The following is a 19,822-nucleotide window of genomic DNA, read 5'->3' as shown; positions in this document are numbered from 1 at the left end:
CACACACACACACACCCACACACACCCCCACCTACACACACCCACACCCCCTCGCACACACCCACACACACACCCCCACACATACCCCCCCCCACACACACACACACACACACACACACACCCACCCACACACACACCCCACACACACACACACACACACACACACACACACACACACACACACACACACACACACACACATGCGCGCATCTCCAGTTCCATGAATATCCTTTGAAATGTATGTTTAATTTTCTGACTTAAGTAGTCAGAGATTTGGATTATAATTAATTGACATTTTGTATTTTAATGGAATAATCATAAAAGTGGAATTAAATCAAGACAGACAACCCTGTGCATTTGAACCATACTAGGGGTGCAATATTGGACGAGGTCCACATGAATGTTTTGGAGTTCTGATCTACTTCTACAGACTGAGGTTGTGGAGAAAAATGATGTTAATTATTACATACACTAATATGAATCGCTGGCTGAGCAGGTTTTAGAATCTTTGTGATTCTACAATAGAATAATAGAACAATCCCAATTCTCCACTAATATTACGAAACCCCACCCATTGATTCAGTTTTCTGATTCTGGTTTCCAGAGTGATTCTGTCAATGCCGAAGAGAGAGAGATGTACGAGGAATTACTGACACGCAACGAAATTCAAGATAATGTCAATAAAGTCAACGGTGAGTTGAAATGTTTTTTCCTTAACCCTGTGTATGATGTTGTTGAATAAATGAATGATACTTTGTTCTAGCATGTGACATGTCACAGTGAGAGTCTTTGCTTTGCATACACAAGGCGTGCAAAGAGTGTTATAATATGCTATTGTATGGATAAGTTCACAAGTTATAGGAGTAGAATTAGGCCAAGTGACCCATTGAGTCCACACCGCCATTCAATCATGGCTGATCTCTGCCTCCTAATCCCATTTTCCTACCTTCTCCCCATAACCCCTGACACCCGTTCTAATTTAGAATTTGTTTATCTCCGCCTTAAAAATATCCACAGACTTGGCCTCCATGGCTCTCTGTGGCAATGAGTTTCACAGATTAACTACCCTCTGACTAATGACGTTCTTCCGCCCCTCCTTTCTAAAAGAGTGCCATTTAATTCTGAGGCTATGACCTCTGGTCCTAGACTCTCCCACCAGTGGAAACATCCTTTCCACATGCACTCCATCTATGCCTTTCATTATTCTCTGTAAGTTTCAATGAGAATATCCTGATATTCTACATGCAAAATTATCAATATTTCTTTCTAGTCACAGTAATCACACTATTGCTTAATTTCTGAGATGAACGTCATACTTCAAGGTTTCAAGGTCAGTTTATTGTCACATGTACCAGTTAAGGTACAGTGAAAGTCGAGTCACCATACAGGCATACTAAGTGAAAAGTAACAGACCACAGAAAAGTTAACATAGACATCCACCACAGTGGATTCCACATTCCTCACTGTGATGGAAGGCAATAAAGTTCAATATACTTCGTTTTTGTTCTCCCGTGGTCGGGGCAGTCGAACCATCCGCAGTCTGGGCGATTAAAGCCCCTGCAGCTGACGATCGAAGCTCCCATCGGGGCGTTTGAAACTCCCGTGTCGGGGCGGTTGAAACTCTCATGGAGCTCCCGAATCGGCCTCTTCTTACCAGAGACCGCGGGCTTCACGGTGTTAAAGTCCACAGCTCCCCCGGCAAAGGGATCGCAATCTCCGCGATGTTAAAGTCCCGTCCCGTAGACTCCCGCGGCTTGGAGCGCCGGGTCGGTCTCCGGGAAAGGCCGGCAACTCCACGATGTTAGGCGCAGTGGGGACGGAGATAAGCTACGAGAAAAAAAATTGCATCTCCATCGAGGTAAGAAATTGGGGGAAAAAAGTTTCCCCACCCCCTCTCACATAAAACAAACCAAGGAACACGAAAACATACTTTTAACACATACTAAAAATAACAAAAAGAAGAAAGGACAGACTGTTGGCGAGGCAGCCACTGCTGGTGGCGCCACCTGGTGATACTTGGTGACGTAGGAAGTAAATATGTACCAACCAGCAATTTCCATGAACCTTATTGTACTGCCAAGTTTGGCATGCAGGATGCTTCTTCTCATTGCTGAGAACAATGACAACTGGATGTGACTATTTGTCATTCAGTGGGAGATGTAGGTCTCTTCCTGTATTTGCGATCGTTGTTTGCAAACTCGGACTTTCTCTGCCTTCCTGCTGTAAGTTACAAAACTGTGCACCTGTTTACAATCTGCCCTTTCATTCCTTAGTAAATAAGGCTCTGCAGAGGGTGAACCAAGCTCTGGAGAAACAGGATGAGAATGATTTACTGTCCGGTCTGCAGGCCCCTTCACTCAGTCTTGCGGCAGTGTACCAGGAGAATGCACCGTGGTATCTGACGAATCTCTACGCTGAACGAGAGCAGAAATCACAGGTGGAGTGGAGTTTTGACATTGAGCACAACACTAGACGTTAAGCACAACACTAAATAATCTGCTTTACTTTTGGTTTCCGTTCGTTTGCAGCCGTTTTTCTGTTTACAGGAATTGATCAATGCATTCAATGCATTTTAGCAAAAGGGCTAATGTCACAGGGATTTTATCTTGGATATTAGGGTCATAAGGAATAGGAGTATGTTTAGGCCATTTGGCCCATCGAGTCTACTCCGCCATTCAATCATGGCTGATCTATCTCTCCCTCATAACCCCAATTCTCCTGCCTTCTACCCCAAAACCCCTGACATCCGTACTAATCAAGAATCTATGATAACAGTTTGTACAACAACTGAGTGAATAGCAGTTCAATGGAGAAACAGCGAACTGCTGATGCTGCTTTACAAAAAAGTGCTGGATTAGTGCATGCGATAGGAGCAGAATTAGGCCATTCGGCCCATCAAGTCTACTCCACCATTCAATCATGGCTGATCTAGCTTTCCCTCGCAACCCCATTCTCCTGCCTTCATCCCATAGCCCTTGACACCCGCGCTAATCAAGAATCTATCTATCTCTATCTTACAAATATCCACTGCCTTGGCCCCCACAGCCTTCAGTGGCAAAGAATTCCACAGATTCACCGCATGCTGACTAAATAAATTTCTCCTCATCTCCTTCCTAAAAGAACGTCCTTTAATTCTGAGACTATGACCTCTAGTGATAGACTCTCCCAATAGCGGACAACAACCTATCCACAGCCAATTTGACATTGACCTGAGCCTTGATGTGTTTGTCATACCTATTCCTCAAGCAATTGCAGGCTATTTTGCCCTTGCTGTGACATGAAGTCAAACTTAATATCGCTGATCAGGAACGGTATTCCAAGCCACCCCTCCATCTCCCTGACTGGGAATACTACTCCAAGCCACTCCTTGACCCTCTCATGGATGGCTGTCACCAATTCACCTTGCTGGATGCAGTACCAAGACAAACTTAGAGTCAGTGCCTGGGAAGGCATTGTATCACTTACAACTGTCTGCCCTCCACAGCACCCAACCGCGTATTTGCCTGCCCCTGCCCCACTGAAATCATTTCCAGAGTCTGAAGAAGGGTCTCGACCCGAGACGTCACCTATTCCTTCGCTCTAGAGATGCTGCCTGACCCGTTAAGTTACTTCTCTGTCTTTGGTTCCATTCCACCTCATATTCCACGCTCAGTCTGAAGAATGGTCTGAGTCGAAACGTCACCTATTCCTTTTCTCCAGAGATGCTGCCCGACCCGCTGAGTTACTCCAGCATCTTGTGTCTATTTTTGGTGTAAACCGGCATCTCATACCTCATATTCCGCTTGGGTAGCCTACAATCCAACTATATAAATATGGACTTCTCCAATTTTAGGTAACCTCGAACAGTTAGTACCCCGTTCCTGCCTTCTCTTCATATCCCTTAACTCCACTATCCCTAAGAGCTCTATCTAACTCTCTCTTGAAAGCATCGAGAGAACCAGAGAATTCCACAGACACACATCTCTGTGTGAAAAAGTGTTTCCTCATCTCCGTTCCAAACCCCTTATTCTTAAACTGTGGCCCCTGGTTCTGGGGGAATCCAGAACCAGGCTGAGAGAATGGAGGGGCTGGGATTGTATACTCTGGAATTAGATGGATGAGAGCGGATCTTATTGAAACATATAAGATTATTAGGGGACACGCTAGAGGCAGAAGCATGTCCCCGATGTTGGGGGAGTCCAGATCCAGGGGCCACAGTTTAAGAATATGGGGTAGGCCATTTAGAATGGAGATGAGGAAACACTTTTTCTCACAGAGTTGTGAACCTGTGGAATTCTCTGCCTCAGAGGGCGATGGAGGCCGGCTTTCTGGATACTTTCAAGAGAGAGTTAGATAGGGCTCTTAAAGATAGCAGAATCAGGGGATATGGGGAGAAGGCAGGAACGGGGTACTGATTGTGGATGATCAGCCATGATCACAGTGAATGGCGGAGCTGGCTCGAAGGGCCGAATGGCCTACTTATGCACCTATCATCTATTGATTCTGTTAGCCCTAAGAGCTAAATCTAACTCTCTTGAAAACATCCAGTGAATTGGCCTCCACTGCCTTCTGTGGCAGAGAATTCCACAGATTCGCAACCTTCTGGGTGAAAAAGTGTTTCCTCGTCTCAGTCCTAATTGGCCTACCCCTTATTCCTGAACTGTGACCCCCTGGTTCTGGATTCTCCCAACATGGGGAATATTTTTCCTGGATCTAGCCTGTCCAATCCCTTAAGAATTGTATATGTTTCTATAAGATCCCAGTTAGTTTCCCTGTCATGCTGATACCAAGACAAGCTGATCCAGAGAATGTATCTGGGCGTGGCCCAGTCCAACCAACTCTAAACCAAAGTCTCAAAGCAGAATGTACAATTGACACACAGGGCTGATTCCACAGGCCCAGGTCAGTAACCAGAACAATCTTCACGCAAATGTAACCAGTTGGTTCTGTGTGCCAAATATATAAAGGTTATTGAAAAGGCATTATTAACTGTGCAACTAATATCAATGCATATTGTTCTTTTGTTTTTCTCAGCAAGAGAGTTTTTCTGGTATGCTAAACAAAGATGATCTTCAAGCAGGTATCAGCCTTTCCAATGACCAGGCCAAAGCCCATAAACTTAGTAAGTTGAACCATGCGTTTACCCGGTATTGAACTATAATTTTATTGGTGTTGGTTTATTATTGTCCAGTGTAGCAAAATACAGTGAAAAGTTTGTGTTTGCATGTTATCTAATTAAATCAGTTAATACTATACATAGATATCGTCACAGTTCAAGAGAAAAAGTCTAAGGTTCGTAATTAAGTAAATTGAAGGCTTGGAACTGCTCTCTAGCTGATAACAGAGGGCAACTCTCATAAGTACGAGGAGCAGAATTAGGCCATTCAGCCCTTCAAGTCCACCCCGCCATTCAATCATGGCTGACCTATCTTTCCCTCTCAACCCCATTCTCCTGCCTTCTCCCCACAATCTTCTGGAATTTTTGGGACATGTTGGGGGAGTCCAGAAACAGGGGCCACAATTTAAGAATAAGGGTAAGCCATTTAGAACGGAGACGAGGAAACATTTTTTCTCACAGAGAGTGGCGAGTCTGTGGAATTCTCTGCCTCAGAGGGCGGTGGAGGCCGGGTCTCTGGATGCTTTCAAGAGAGAGCTAGATAGGGCTGTTAAAGATAGTGGAGTCAGGGGATATGGGGAGAAGGCAGGAACGGGGAACTGATTGGGGATGATCAGCCATGATCGCATTGAATGGCGGTGCTGGCTCAAGGGGCCGAATGGCCTACTCCTGCACCTATTGTCTATTGTCTCTAACCCCTGACACCCGTACTAATCAAGAATCTGGTGGTTTGAAAGATAAATTGATCAGTGGTTCACCATTACCCTGCTAGGAGTTGATATTGCTTCTGGTTTGAGAGGATGGTGCATGATTGCTGGGTTGAAAATCCTGGAGGCCCCACAGAAGGGAATGACTAAAAATCATTCCCAGAATGACCATTTTCTGCTGCAAGATTAAACTGAAGAATCTGGGGCTAATTTACTCTCGGCCAAGAATGTTAAGAGGAGATTTCATCGAGAAACGATCAACAAAGTAGGGTAAATAGAGGGACGACTACCTGTACTGGCTAGTCCAACATGGGATGCCGCAAATTAAATGTTATCTTGTGGGTGGGAGTAGCTAAGCAAAGTATTCAGTGTGGAAAGTGGTCATAATCTGGAGGGCATTGCAGTCAAGGCTTTCAAATAGCTAGTTGGATGGACACATGCTATAAATCGGAGGCGCGAGTGATTGCAGATGATGCAATGTGGTGCAAAGATACAAACTGACAGAGGAACTCCATGGTTCGAGCAGAGGGATAGTTTAGTTTATTTATTGTCACGAGTACCGAGGTACAGTGAAAAGCTTTTGTTGCGTGCTGACCCATCAGCGGAAAGGCAAAGAGAAGGCGCTGGGAAAACGGAAAGGTCTGAGGGTGGATAAGTCACCTGGACCGGATGGACTGCACCCCAGGGTTCTGTACGAGGTGGCCTCAGAGATTGTGGAAGCATTAGTTGTGATATTTCAAGAATCACTAGAGTTAGGAGTTGTTCCTGAAGATTGACTTCGGTGGTTGGTAAGATTTCAGAGTCAATTATAAAGGATGAGGTTTCGCAGTACTTGGAAGTTCACGATAAAATGGGCCGAAGTCAGCATGGTTTTGTGCAGGGAAGATCTTGCCTGGTGAATCTGCTAGAGTTCTTTGAGGAAGTTGATAGCAGGACAGACAGAGGGGAGGCTGTAGATGTTGTTTATCTAGATTTTCTGAAGGCCTTCAATAAGGTGCCGCATGTCAGGCTTCTAGGGACGATGAGAGCCCATGGTATTAAATGGAAGATACTAGCATGGATAGCAGGTTGGCCGGATGGCAGAAGGCAAGGAATTGCAATACAAGGCGCTTTTTTCAGGTTGGCTGCCAGTGACTAGCGGAGTTCGACAAGGGTCGGTTCTGGGACTGCTTCTCTTCACATTGTATATTAATGATTTGGACGAGGGGATTGAAGATTTGTGGCCACGTTTACAGATGATGTTAAGATATGTGGGTGGGGGGGGGGGGTCAGGCAGTGTAGAGGAGGCAAGAACTCTGCAGAAGGACTTGGACAGGTTAGGAGAATGGGCAGAGGATTGGCAGATGAAATGCAAGAGAATTCAGAAATCGGAGGAGCAAAGGGACTTGGGAGCGCTGGTGCAGGACTCCCAAAAAGTTAATTTGTAAGTCGAATCAGTAGTAATGAAGGCAAATTCAATGCTAGCATTTATATCAAGAGGACTGGAATACAAAAACAGGGATGTAATGCTGAGGCTCTATAAGGCGCTGGTCAGGCCGCATTTGGAGTACCGTGAGCACATTTGGGCCCCATATCTAAGGAAGGGTGTGCTGGCTCTGGAGAGGGTCCAGAGGAGGTTTACAAGAATAATTCCATGAATGAGTGGGTCAGCATATGATGAGCGTTTGACAGCACTGGGCCTCCACTCGATGGAGTTTAGAAGGTTGAGGGGGGACCTCATTGAAACGTACAGAGTAATAAAAGGCACAGATAGAGTGGATGTGGAGAGGATGTTTCCACTGGTGGGAGAGTCCAGGACCAGAGGACATAGCCCAGAATTAAAGGGCACTCTTTTAGAAAGGAGGTGAGGAGGACCGTCTTTCGTCAGAGGGTAGTTAATCTGTGGAACTCATTGCCACAGAGGGCCGTGGAGGCCAAGTCAGTGGATATTATTAAAGCAGACATGGACAAGCTCTTGATTAGAACGGGTGTCAAGGGTTATGGGGAGAAGGCAGGAAAATGGGATTAGGAGGCAGAGATCAGCCGTGATTGAATGGCAGAGTAGACTCGATGGGCCGAATGGCCTAATTCTACTCCTATAACTTGTGAATACATGATTACAATCGAGCCATTCACAGTGTACAGATACAAGATGTAGGGAATATCATTTAAGTGCAAGATGAAGGCAGTAAAGTCTGATCAAAGATAATCCGAGTGTCTCCAATGAGGTAGATAGTAGCTCAGGGCTGCTCTCTAGTGGTGGTAGGAAGGTTCAGTTGCCTGATAACAGCTGGGAAGAAACTGTCCCTGAATCTGGAGGTGTGGGTTTTCACACTTCTTTTTCAACGTTGATCCCAGGCTCTCGACCCGAACCATCCTTCTGCCTCCACAGCTGCTGTCTGACCCTCTGAATTGCTCCAGCTCTGTATTTGGCTCCGGTAGGCCGAGCTACAGGTTACTGACAGGGAGATGGGACAGAGCCAAGGCACACTCAGTGCCTGTTTGACCAAATGGCCATTACAATCTGCCACTGCTAAAGAAAGAGTGCACGATTCTGCCTCGTGGCCACATTCTACAGCAGTATAACCCCGTTGCGATAGATTTAAAAAAAAATGTTTCAAATATTTATATTAGAAGCAAACATATTATGGTAAAGTATAGTTACATATTATAGTAAAAAAACTTTTCATATACATCAATCATACATTATTAAAATTTTCAATTGTCGATTAATTCTGCTTCTAGTGTTTTTCTTATGTAGATAGAAAGAGAGAGAAAGAGAAAAAAAAGAATTACAAATATCAAAAAAGAGAAAGGGTGGAATGAATTACTTATAATACGTCATTGGAGATAAGTTCATAGATTATAAAGTATAACTTTTCATCTAATCCTGAGTTCAAGCTTCAGTTGGGTTTTCGTGCCGGGCCAATCTATCCCTTCAAATAGTTAATGAATGGAGCCCATATTTTAACAAAAAGTTCTTGTTTGTCCATTAAGACAAGTCTAATTCTTTCTAGATGTAGGGTCTCCGATATTTCCACGATCCACATTTTAATTGTGGGGGTTATAGGGCCTTTCCAAATTTTAATATTAATTTTTTCCCAGTTATTATACTGTAGTCGAGGAAGTTTCTTTAGCTTGTTGTGAGTGTTAAACTTTGTTCTGATATTCCAAGTATTATTAGTTTTGAGTCTGGATCCAATTTAGTATTAACAACTTCAGAAATTATTCCAAAAATATCAGTCCAGAAATGTTTAATTATTAATTTTTGTACAATTTGCAAAAGTATGCGATAGATTCTGTAACCCGTGAATTTGCCTCTTTTTTTAAATTCCATCAAGAGCTTGAAGCCGTTGAAAAAATAAATGCTGCTATCCTCAACAATGATGCAGTGCAGACTGTGACAATGCTGATGTTGCCAGAGGCACAGTTGCCTGGGGTGAATCCAGACATGCCTGACTTGTATCAGTCGGAGCTGTCCAACCTGCAGAGGCAGAATCCCGAGGTAAATGTTTGGTGTCAAAATAACTGCTTGCAAAATGTGATGAAAGGCACATTGTTTCAAATATTCCCTCTACCCTGCAGCAAACAAGACAAGACACGAGTGTTTATTTGTCGTGTGAATTGGAGCAGAGAAAGTCTGACTTGATGCAGCTTTACAGGCGTATCAAACGTTTTGTTTGGTTTGGAGACATAGCACAGAAACAGGCTCTTCTGCCCACTGAGTGCGCGCCATCCAGCGACCCCCCGCACACTAACACCAGCCTACACACACTCGGGACAATTTCACAATTATACCAAGCCAATTATACCTCCAAACTTTGGAGTGTGAGAGGAAACACAGGGGTTGAGGGAGTGCAGCGTAGGTTCACCAGATTAATTCCCGGGATGGCGGGACTGTCATATGCTGAGAGAATGGAGCGGCTGGGCTTGTATACTCTGGAATTTAGAAGGATGAGAGGATATCTTATTGAAACATATAAGATTGTTAAGGGGATTAGGTGTTACTTGACAACACTAATGATATTGCAGGTGATCATGAATAGATTATGAATAGTGCATTTGACCAGATTGGAAGTGTTGTGGACAACCTTGGGCAATATTCCACTTCGGCATGTTATTATGGGGGCTGTACTTGAACAGGTTGGTAGCGTGTAGTGCTAAACCTTATGTTTGATAAGACCACGGTAATTTAATTTTCAGTCATTAATCCTGCAAATGAATTTATACATATGATTTCTTAGGATAGCTTCTAAAGTACTGACTCCTGTAGCCACAAACATTTCACTAGCACTACACCATCTAGGTTTCCTTAGCAGTGTTCTCACGCCACCTTGAGTCTCTGTAAACTTGTCTTTCCGTAGTTTGACCACAGGTGTGCAGTGTAGAGTGGTGTGCAATATGCTCTAAACAGAGACATCTTCACCACATCTGTACATGCATCAAATTTACATGAGCGAATATTCGCCTGTACAGACAGCCTATAAATATCCTCGTCATCTGTCATTTGTTCTGTAATAAAATGTCCAAGATGGTGCAATTGAGAGACTTTGGAGAGGCATGTGGACATGCAGGGAATTGAGGGATGTAGATAATGTGGAGGCAAGTACGATTTCATCATGGACAGCACAGACATTGTGGGCTGAATGGCCTGTTTCTGTGCTGTTTTATTCCATAGACACCAAAGCTGGAGTAACTCAGCGGGTCAGGCAGCATCTCTGGAGAAAAGGAATAGGTGACGTTTCAGGTTGAGAACCTCGTTCAGACCTGTCTGAAGAAGGGTCTCAAGCCGAAACTTCACCCAGTCTGTAGAAGGGTCTCGACCTGAAATGTCACCTATTCCTTTTCTCCAAAGATGCTGTCTGACCGTCTGAGTTACTCTAGATTTCTGTGTCTATCTTCGGTGTAAATCAGCATCTACAGTTCCTTCCTGCACACATTTTTTCGAAAGAAAATAAAGCCAGGCTTGAGACAGCAACTTATCACCAGTCTTATGTAATTTGTTTAATTTCTCTGCTCGCCACTTTTGCAGGGGAAGCTGACACACGAAGAGCTGGCAATCGCAGTGGAGATGTTGTCAGCAGTAGCACAACTGAATGAAGCTCTGACCCTGAACAACATTGAGGAAATGATACAGCACCTCACCAGCCCAGCTATTGGAGTTAGCAACCTGCATGATGCATACACCCAGCGGTAGGTCATAAGGTCATAAGGAATAGGGTCAAGGTTTCAAGGTCAAGGTTTCAAGGTCAGTTTATTGTCACATGTAGAGTGAAATTCGAATTCCCATACAGCCATACTAAAACAAGAGCAACAAGACACACAACTACATGAAAGTTAACATAAACATCCACCACAGCGGATTCCCCACGTTCCTCACTGTGATGGACGGCAATAAAGTCCAACCTCCTTCCTCTTTATTGTCGCGCAGTCGGGGCAGTCGAACCATCCTCAGTGAGGGCGATTGAATCTTCCGCAGCCGGCAGTCGAAGCCCCCTCGTCGGGCGATCGAAGCCCCCGCGTCGAGCGATCGAAGCCCCCCACGTCGGAGTGGTCAAAGCTACCACGACAGGGTGGTCGAAACTCCCTGATGTCGGTCTCTAACCATTGCTGGCGCCACCTGGTGAATCGGAGCAGAATTAGTTCATTTGGCCCATTAAGTCTACTCCGCCATTCAATCATGGCTGATCTATCTCTCCCTCCTAACCCCATTCTCCTGCCTTCTCCCCATAACCTCTGACACCTGTACTAATGAAGAATCTAGGGACAATTTTACATTTATACCAAGCCAATTAACTTTGAAACGTCCTTGGAGTTCTAGTAACCAAAGAGAAAACCCACGCCGGTCTCGGGGAGAATGTACAAACTCCGTACATACAGCACCCATGGTCAGGATCGAACCCGGGTCCCTGGCGCTGCGAGGCAGCAACTCTACCGCTGCGCCACCGTGCCATTTATTGATCAGGAGTTCTTACTTTCCTCTCCCAAATTGAATGTTCTGGCACATGGACCCAAATTGTGCAGATGCCTGCAATTTCCTATGATTTATGTTTTATCAATTTAAACATTGATCTTAAATTCTGAGTGCTTGGTAAATAAAATTTTAAATGGCCTTTCCCTTTCCCGAATAAGATTGCAAAATTAGAGCGGCACAGTATCGAGCTGCTGCCTCACGACACCAGAGACCCGGGTTTGATCCTGACCTCGGGTACGGAGTTTGTACATTCTCCCCGTGTCCTGTATGGGTTTTCTCTTTGGTTTCCTGCCACACTCCAAGGACGTATCTCTGTGGAGTTTGCACGTTCTCCCTGTGCATTTTTGCGCGGTCACCCTATGACCACGTGGGCTTCACCCGGGTGCTCCGGTTTCTTTTCATATCCCAAAATCCTGCAGATTTTTAGGTTAGTTGGCCTCTATATATTGTTCCTAGTGTGTCGGGAGTGGATGAGAAAGTGGGATAACTAGTGTGAATGTGTGATGAATGCTCGGCATGGGCTGAAGGGCCTGTTTACATACTGCAGCTTTCGATCAATCGATCAAAACGCATGCGTCTGGAAAATGCTGCTTCCGCATGCAAGCTGTTATCTCATCCACCCTGACTGATTGCTTCATCTATGAGCTGTACAGTTTCCTCTTGCCTCCAGTGCCAGCTGCTTCAAGCCTTGGGTAGTTCCAGCGAGCAGTCATCTGCACAGCTCGCGTCTAGTGTGCCCTTGCAGATAGAATGGGGATGAAAATAGCAAATGCTGATGTGGAATCTTTCACTTGTACTTTGAATTGAATTTTACTCACTTTGAATTTGGAAAATTCCTGAGATGTTTTGTTTAGTTTATTGTCCGAGGTACAGTGAAAAGCTTTTGTTGCGTGCTAACCTGCCAGGGGAAAGACAGTACATGATTACAATCTACCCATTCGCAGTGCGTGTATATATATATATATATATATGATAAGGGAATTACGTTTGGTGCAAGGTAAACCCAGCAAAATCTGATCAAAGATAGTCTGAGGGTCCCCGATGTGCTCTCTGGTTGTGGCAGGATGGTCCAGTTGCCTGATAACAGCTGGGAAGAAACTGTCTCTGAATCTGGAGGTGTGCGTTTTCACACTTCTATACCTTTTGCCTGATGGGAGAGTGGAGAAGAGGGAGTGGCCATGGTGCGACTCGTCCTTGATTATGCTGCTGGCCTTGCCGAGGCAGTGTGAAGTGTAAATGGAGTCAATGGAAGGGTTGGTTTGTGTGATGGTCTGGGCTGCGTTATTGTTTTATGTTTTAATGAATAATGGCTGCAGTGGGCCAGAGAATGACTTCAATGGCAGGACGAAGATTGGTAGAACAGGTCCTCCCCAGGTTAAGACAGGGTTCCGACCCCACTTAGATGATTTTTTTAGGCAACTACAGGCAACTAGGCTGGGGTGTCACCTGTATGGTCTCCTCATTCGCCCAAAGAGTCGTACCTTTTTTCTGGTTGCTGCTGAATTTTGAAAGGTTCAAAACTTTTTGGCGACAGTCGGCGCCCGTGGGCTTGACGCCAACGATCGTCGCCTGACGTAGGTGCTGTCGCCAGGATGATGTAGGTTGTCGCCGGTGCCGAGTTTGGTGAATTCCATTGGCAACTACCTACGTCAACCTACGGCGACAGGTACCGGCGACTGAATTGTCGTGGCTTGTCGTAGCTTGGCACGGGTGAACGCAGGTTGTCGTAGGTGTGGTCGTAGGTGGACGTCCCAATGGTCACCGGTTGCTGGTAGCTTGACGCCGACTAGGGGGTAGGTTGTGTAGACATTGTCGTAGAGGGGGTCCAATCACCGTTTTTTCAGCAACCAGCTACGATTATGACAGTCGCCGGCAGTCGCCGAAATAAATCGCCCAAATGGGACAGACCCTTTACTTGTAGAAGCACAACATCTAAGTAAACATAGTACTCCGTAAAAACCACCATAAACACCAAACAATAAGTTCAGTACATTTTAATAAAAAAAGACAAATAATAAACAATAATAGGAATCATTTAATGGAGAGATAGAACATGCCACAGGCGGCTGCGGAGGCCAAGTCAACGGTTATTTTTAAGGCGGAGAGATTCTTAATTAGTAAGGGTGTCACGGGCTACGGGGAGAAGGGAAGAGAATGGTGTTAAGAGGGAAAAGTAGATCAGCCATGAATGAATGGCAGAGTGGACTTGATGGGCTAAATGGCTCTGCTCCTATAACCTCTAAACGTGAATATATGTAGGAATAAGAGTGAAATAGTGAGAAGAGTTTATAAAAGGGGAATGTCACAGCGGGCGAAGACAGGAAACATAATATACATTCTCTCTGTAAAGGAAGGTAACATATACTGTGCGAACAGCAATCAATGTTTGAGTCTTAAAGACTACTGTCAGTAAACTGATGCTTTTATTTTCAAATCAGTGAGTCTACACATAGAAACACAGAAACATAGGTGCAGGAGTAGGCCATTCGGCCCTTCGAGCCAGCACCGACTGCCATTCAATATGATCATGGCTGACCATCTAAAAGCAGTACCCTGTTCCTGCTTTTTCCCCGTATCCCTTGATTCCTTTAGTCCCCAGAACTAAATCCAACTCTCTCTAGAAACCATCCAGTGAATTGGCCTCCACTGTCCTCCGTGGCAGAGAATTACGGAGCTCAGTGCAAAGCATGTCATACGTATCTGGTTTAAGCTTGTTCAAAATGGAATGCAAATTAAGGGAAATGTGAGGCTGAATGCTGGGTAGTGGTCATAAACAGACGGAAACGTTCAAGTCATTGAGGTTAGATAGAGGAAGGTTGTGTTGGTGATCCCTGCCGTCTGAGTGCTGAGTTACATGATGCTGCACTTTCAAGTTTGCAGCATTTCTGGTTGTGTTTTACTGACCATTCCATTAACAGCACCATGCCTTCTGTGGTCGATGGTTGCTTGGAAAGCATTTTTTCTTAATCCAGTTTGTACGTGAATGCAGTGAGCCACAGGGGTGGATTAGCTAAGCAATGCCGACGCGTTCTGGCTGCTGGTGCTCTTGCATAGATTTTCTTTTGATTTGATTCTACCATTTAAAAAATAAAATCACTCCATTGTGACTTGGGCTGGAAAATGCAAGTAAGAATTCATTAAAAAAAAAAATTTAAATAATTTTGAAAAATCTGATGAAGGGTTCAGACCCGAAACATCACTTATTCCTTCTTCCCCAGAGATGCTGCCTGACCTACTGAGTTACTCCAGCATTTTGTGTCTATCTTCCATATAAATCAGTATCTGCAGCCCCTTCCTACACAATAACAAAAATACTGTGTATGCTAGAAATCAAAAAGGGAATTACAAAATGGTGCACACATCTCGTCAGCTGGTAACCATTAAAAGAGGCATTGACAACGGTTTCATTAGAGAACTTCTAATCATATGTAATTACAGTTATAATTTGTCCTCTCCTACTTGCATCTCCCAACTTCCTTCCTGTTGTGTCATTCAATATCTCCCAGACTCCAGCCAGTCACAGATATTCTCTTCTCAACTTCTATACTCGACGGTACACAAAATTGCTGGGGAAACTCAGCGGGTACAGCAGCATCTATGGAGCGAAGGAAATAGGCGACGTTTCGGGCCGAAACCCTTCTTCAGACAACCCTTCTTCAGAAACGTCGCCTATTTCCTTCGCTCCATAGATGCTGCTGTACCCGCTGAGTTTCCCCAGCAATTTTGTGTACCTTCGATATTCCAGCATCTGCAGTTCCCTTTTGAACATTCTATACTCGACTATTGAGTATAGAAGTTGGGACGTCATGTTGCAGTTGTATAAGACGTTGGTGAGGCCGCATTTAGAATATTGTGTTCAGTTCTGGGCACCATGTGTGTAGAAAAGATGTTGACAAGCTGGACAGGGTACAGAGAAGATTCATGAGCGGAATAGATCGGGTAGATGCAGAGAATCTCTTGCCCAGAGTAGGTGAATCGATAACCAGTGGACAAAGATTTAAGGTGAAGGGGAAAAGATTTAATAGGAATCTGATAGGTAACTTGGAGGGTTATGGACCAAGCGCGGGCAAGTGGGACTAGGGTAGCTGGTACATTGTTGGCCGGTTTGGGTGAGATGGGCCTGTTTCCACACTGTATTACTCTATGACTCTATATAGTAAGATCATAAGACGCAGAAGCAGAATTAGGCCTTTTGCCCATCAAGTCTGCTCTGCCATTCGATCATGGCTGATCTGGTTTTCCCTTTCAACCCCATTCTCCCCACAATCTTCGGTGTCCTTACTAATCAAAAACCAATTCATCTCTGCTTTAAAAATACCCATTGATTTGGCCTTCACAACTGTCTGTGGCAAAGAATTCCACAGATTCACCACCTTTCCTTCGGCTAAGGAAATTTCGCCTCATCTCCAGTTTGAAAGTGCGTCCGTTTATTCTGAGAGTGTGTCCTCTAGTCCTAGACTCTCCCACTAGTGGAAACATCCTCTCCGCATCCACTCTATCCAGGCCTTTCATTGCCTTTTGTTCACTTCCTCTGTAAATTAAAATGATTTTATCCAACTTTTTGAGGAAGGGTTTAGATTGGCAGCTGGGTGGGACAAAGGCTAGAATCGAAAAATGGATGAAAGGGAAACAAAAGGAGGAAACCACAGGCTATTTCTCAACATTTTGGGGGGACCACAGATAGGCAACAGGCCCTTCGGCCCATCACAGGCTCTTCGGCCCCTATTACTGATGTCGTTCCGTTGTCCGAATGTTGTTCTCTTGCTTTAATTTTATTTTAGCTTAATCCATTATTCATCTGCTCCAATCAGAATCTAGAAAACACTTCCTGCGCTGTTTCCTTTCCATTGTAAACAAGTGATCTCTTGGGTTTGAATATTTGCACAAACCATATCAGCCGAGAGTTAAAAACGTGAGCTCAGAGGAGTAAAAACAGGCTGACTATGCTATCAGATCATTTATACTCTGTATTATTTCCCCCCCAGCTATGCAGACACGCTAATGCTGCTAAAGACACAAGCTGCAGAGCAGGGGCAGGATTACCTGAGTTGGAATGACATTCAGGCTTGCATTGAAGAAGTCAACATGCAAGTTAAGGAAGAAAGTGAACGTGAGTTCTGGAAACTAAAATGGCAATTTATTTCTGTGCATTTGTAATAAACATTGTAATGACCTTGTGGTTATATGAACATTCTTGTGCAAAAAGACCTGCCAGCACTAAGTTATTTATGGGTGAGTAGAAGGTGACACCAGCACCATGCGCTGTGACTGTTACAGGTAGAATCTTCCTGCATTGTGGATTGAACAGGAGAACATAGAACAGTCTGAAGAAAGGTCACGATCCAAAACATCACCTACAGTATTCCTTTTCTCCAGAGATGTTGCCTGGCCCGCTGAGTTACTCCAGCATTATTGTGCCTATTTTTGGTGTAAATCAGCATCTGCAGTTCCTTCCTACACACAGTACAGCACAAGCCAGGCCCTTTGGTCCACAATGTTTCAGCCGAACATGATGCCAAGATCAACTCTAGTCTTACCTGCACACACTCCATATCTTCCCCATTCCCTGCATATCCAGACACCTGTCCAAAAGTCTCTTAAAGGCCACTATCATATCTGCCTCAACTAGGGTTGCCAACTTTCCCACTCCCAAATAAGGGACAAATGGTCAAAATAAGGGACAAATTCCCGACGGCAATTCGTTGACCGACTCGGCCGTGGCTGGGTGAATGATGAGTTGGCCCGGGTGCTGGACTGCACACGAAGCCCAGCCGGCGGGCCAGCTGAGGAGTTTCGGCCCGGGCCGCGTGACGTTGCGCGCAAAGTCTGGCACCCCATCCAACTCGTGAACCGATGATCGGCCATGAGAAGGAGGGCTGGTGGTGTGTGCGGTAAGCGAAGGTCCGAAGGTCGGACAGCTGGCTGGGCTGCCGACCGACGGGGCCACGGGCGATGCGCTGCTGCCGCTGCACTCCGTGGGCTGCACTACGCCGGGATGGTGATGCGGAACACCGACCTGAGAGTCCCCTCGACCCGAGTAGTAGCAGTCAAATACGAGACAAGGACGGTCCCGTATGGGACAAAGCAATTTAGCCCAAAATATGGGATGTCCCGGCTAATATGGGACAGTTGGCAACCCGAGCCTCAACCACCACCCCCAGCAGCATGTACCAGCCACTTCCTTCTCATCTCCTTTCCAGAGATTTATTCTGAAGCTGAGCCTTCTGGTCCTAGACTCTCCCACTAATGGAAGCATCTTCTCCACATCCACTCTATCCAGGTCTTTCACTATTCGGTAAGTTTCAATGAGGACCTCATGGATTTAAGGTCATAAGTGATAGGAGCAGAATTAGGCCATTCGGCCCAGCAACTCTACTCTGCCATTCAATCATAGCTGATCTAACTCACCCTCCTAACCCCATTCACCTGCCTTCTCCCCGTAACCCCTGACACCGGACTAATAAGAAATCTATCTATCTCCGCCTTAAAAATATTCATTGACTTGGCCTCCACAGCCTTCTGTGGCAATGAATTCCACAGATTCACCGCCCTGAGACTAAAAAGATTCCTCCGCATCTCCACCCTAAAATAATGTCCTTTAATTCTGAGGCTATAATAATAATAATAAATTTTATTTATGGGCGCCTTTCAAGAGTCTCAAGGACACCTCATCACCCTTAGTCCGAGACTCTCCCACAAGTGGAAACATCCTGTCCACGTTTGTTGTTTAAAAAATAAATCTGGCTCACTAATAGGCTTCAGGGAAGAAATGTCACCCTTTTTTCTGTGAGGCATCTGATTACAAAGGCTGAGAGGCAATGCATTGACAGTAGATGATTCGGTCTCTGCAAATCTCATGAATTAGCCAGGTTTGAAGCTATGGACCTTAATATCACAATATTTCTCTCACTGTTGGTATTTATTAATTTCACCTTTGTCTTGACAGGGGTTTTTGCAGCTGACCTTATCAATGATGCAGTAGATAAAAAGGATCCAAATAAAACACTGGAGGCATTATTGACGCCAACAGCCAAATTACAGGAAGTGAACTCCTCCATGGCAAACCATTACCAAGATGTCTTGTGGGACACGAAGCAACGGAAATGCAAGGTGAGTCTTCATAAAGTGATTGTTTTTCCCATTTTTGTTCATCTGAAATCATTATTATAAATGCATATTTTTCTGAGCAGAATTAGGCCATTTGGCCCATCGAGTCTGATGAGCGTCTGACAACATTGGGCCTGTACACACTGGAGTTTAGAAGCTTGAGTTTAGAAGATTGAGGGGGGACCTCATTGAAACTTACCATATAGTGCAAGGCAAGTGTATGTGGAGAGGACTTTTCCACTAATGTGAGAGTCTAGGACCAGAGGTCTTAGCCTCAGAATAAAAGGACGTACCTTCAGAAAGGAGATGAGGAGGAATTTCTTTAGTCACAGGGTGGTGAATCTGTGGAATTAATTGCCGCAGACGGATGTGGAGGCCAAGTCAATGGATATTTTTAAGGCAGAGATTGACAGACTCTTGATTAGTACGTGTGTCAGGGGTTATGGGGCGAAGGCAGGAGAATGGTTGAGAGGTAAAGATTGATCAGCCGTGATTGTGTTTAAGAAGGAACTGCAGATGCTGGAAAATCGAAGGTACACAAAAATGCTGGAGAAACTCAGCGGGTGCAGCAGCATCTATGGAGTGAAGGAGATAGGTAACGTTTCGGGCCGAAACCCTTCTTCAGACGATCAGCCGAATGGCCTAATTCTGCTCCTATCACTTATGAATTTAAGATTAGAAATTTTGTAACTTGGTTATAATATAGCAAGGAGCGTTATAAATTATATTTATAATTTTAGCCTTACATAATAATAAATGTTTTGCGATTATATGCATGTCTATCCTATGGACAGGGGCTGATTGGGGATAGTCAGCATGGTGATACTAATTTAGAGATATGTTTTGATCACTCTGTTCAAAAAATGTCAGTGCAATTGTACTTTATCCTGTTAGGTAGCAGAGGTACATGTGCCTGTTTCTCACCCACATATTGTCACTAACAGTTTCCAATAGATTCAG

The 19,822-nt window shown here is 44.8% G+C and overlaps 1 protein-coding gene across 2 annotated transcripts in view; it reads left to right on the top strand.

The window, feature by feature from the left end:
- The window catches only part of iqgap2 (IQ motif containing GTPase activating protein 2), a 306,105-nt gene that overhangs the window by 187,967 nt on the left and 98,316 nt on the right, over positions 1 to 19,822 (top strand). For both annotated transcript variants that reach the window (XM_033018621.1, XM_033018622.1), the window contains 7 exons: positions 605 to 692; positions 2,274 to 2,437; positions 5,014 to 5,101; positions 9,123 to 9,286; positions 10,814 to 10,974; positions 16,741 to 16,865; positions 18,702 to 18,865. In XM_033018621.1, coding sequence (XP_032874512.1) covers positions 605 to 692; positions 2,274 to 2,437; positions 5,014 to 5,101; positions 9,123 to 9,286; positions 10,814 to 10,974; positions 16,741 to 16,865; positions 18,702 to 18,865 — 954 coding nt within the window. The remainder of the gene's footprint in view (positions 1 to 604; positions 693 to 2,273; positions 2,438 to 5,013; positions 5,102 to 9,122; positions 9,287 to 10,813; positions 10,975 to 16,740; positions 16,866 to 18,701; positions 18,866 to 19,822) is intronic.

The sequence above is a fragment of the Amblyraja radiata genome, chromosome 3, assembly GCF_010909765.2.
Source record: "Amblyraja radiata isolate CabotCenter1 chromosome 3, sAmbRad1.1.pri, whole genome shotgun sequence".
Classification (NCBI taxonomy): Eukaryota; Metazoa; Chordata; class Chondrichthyes; order Rajiformes; family Rajidae; genus Amblyraja; species Amblyraja radiata.
The sequence above is the reverse complement of the archived record's forward strand: the minus strand, read 5'-3'. Positions and strand labels throughout refer to the sequence as shown.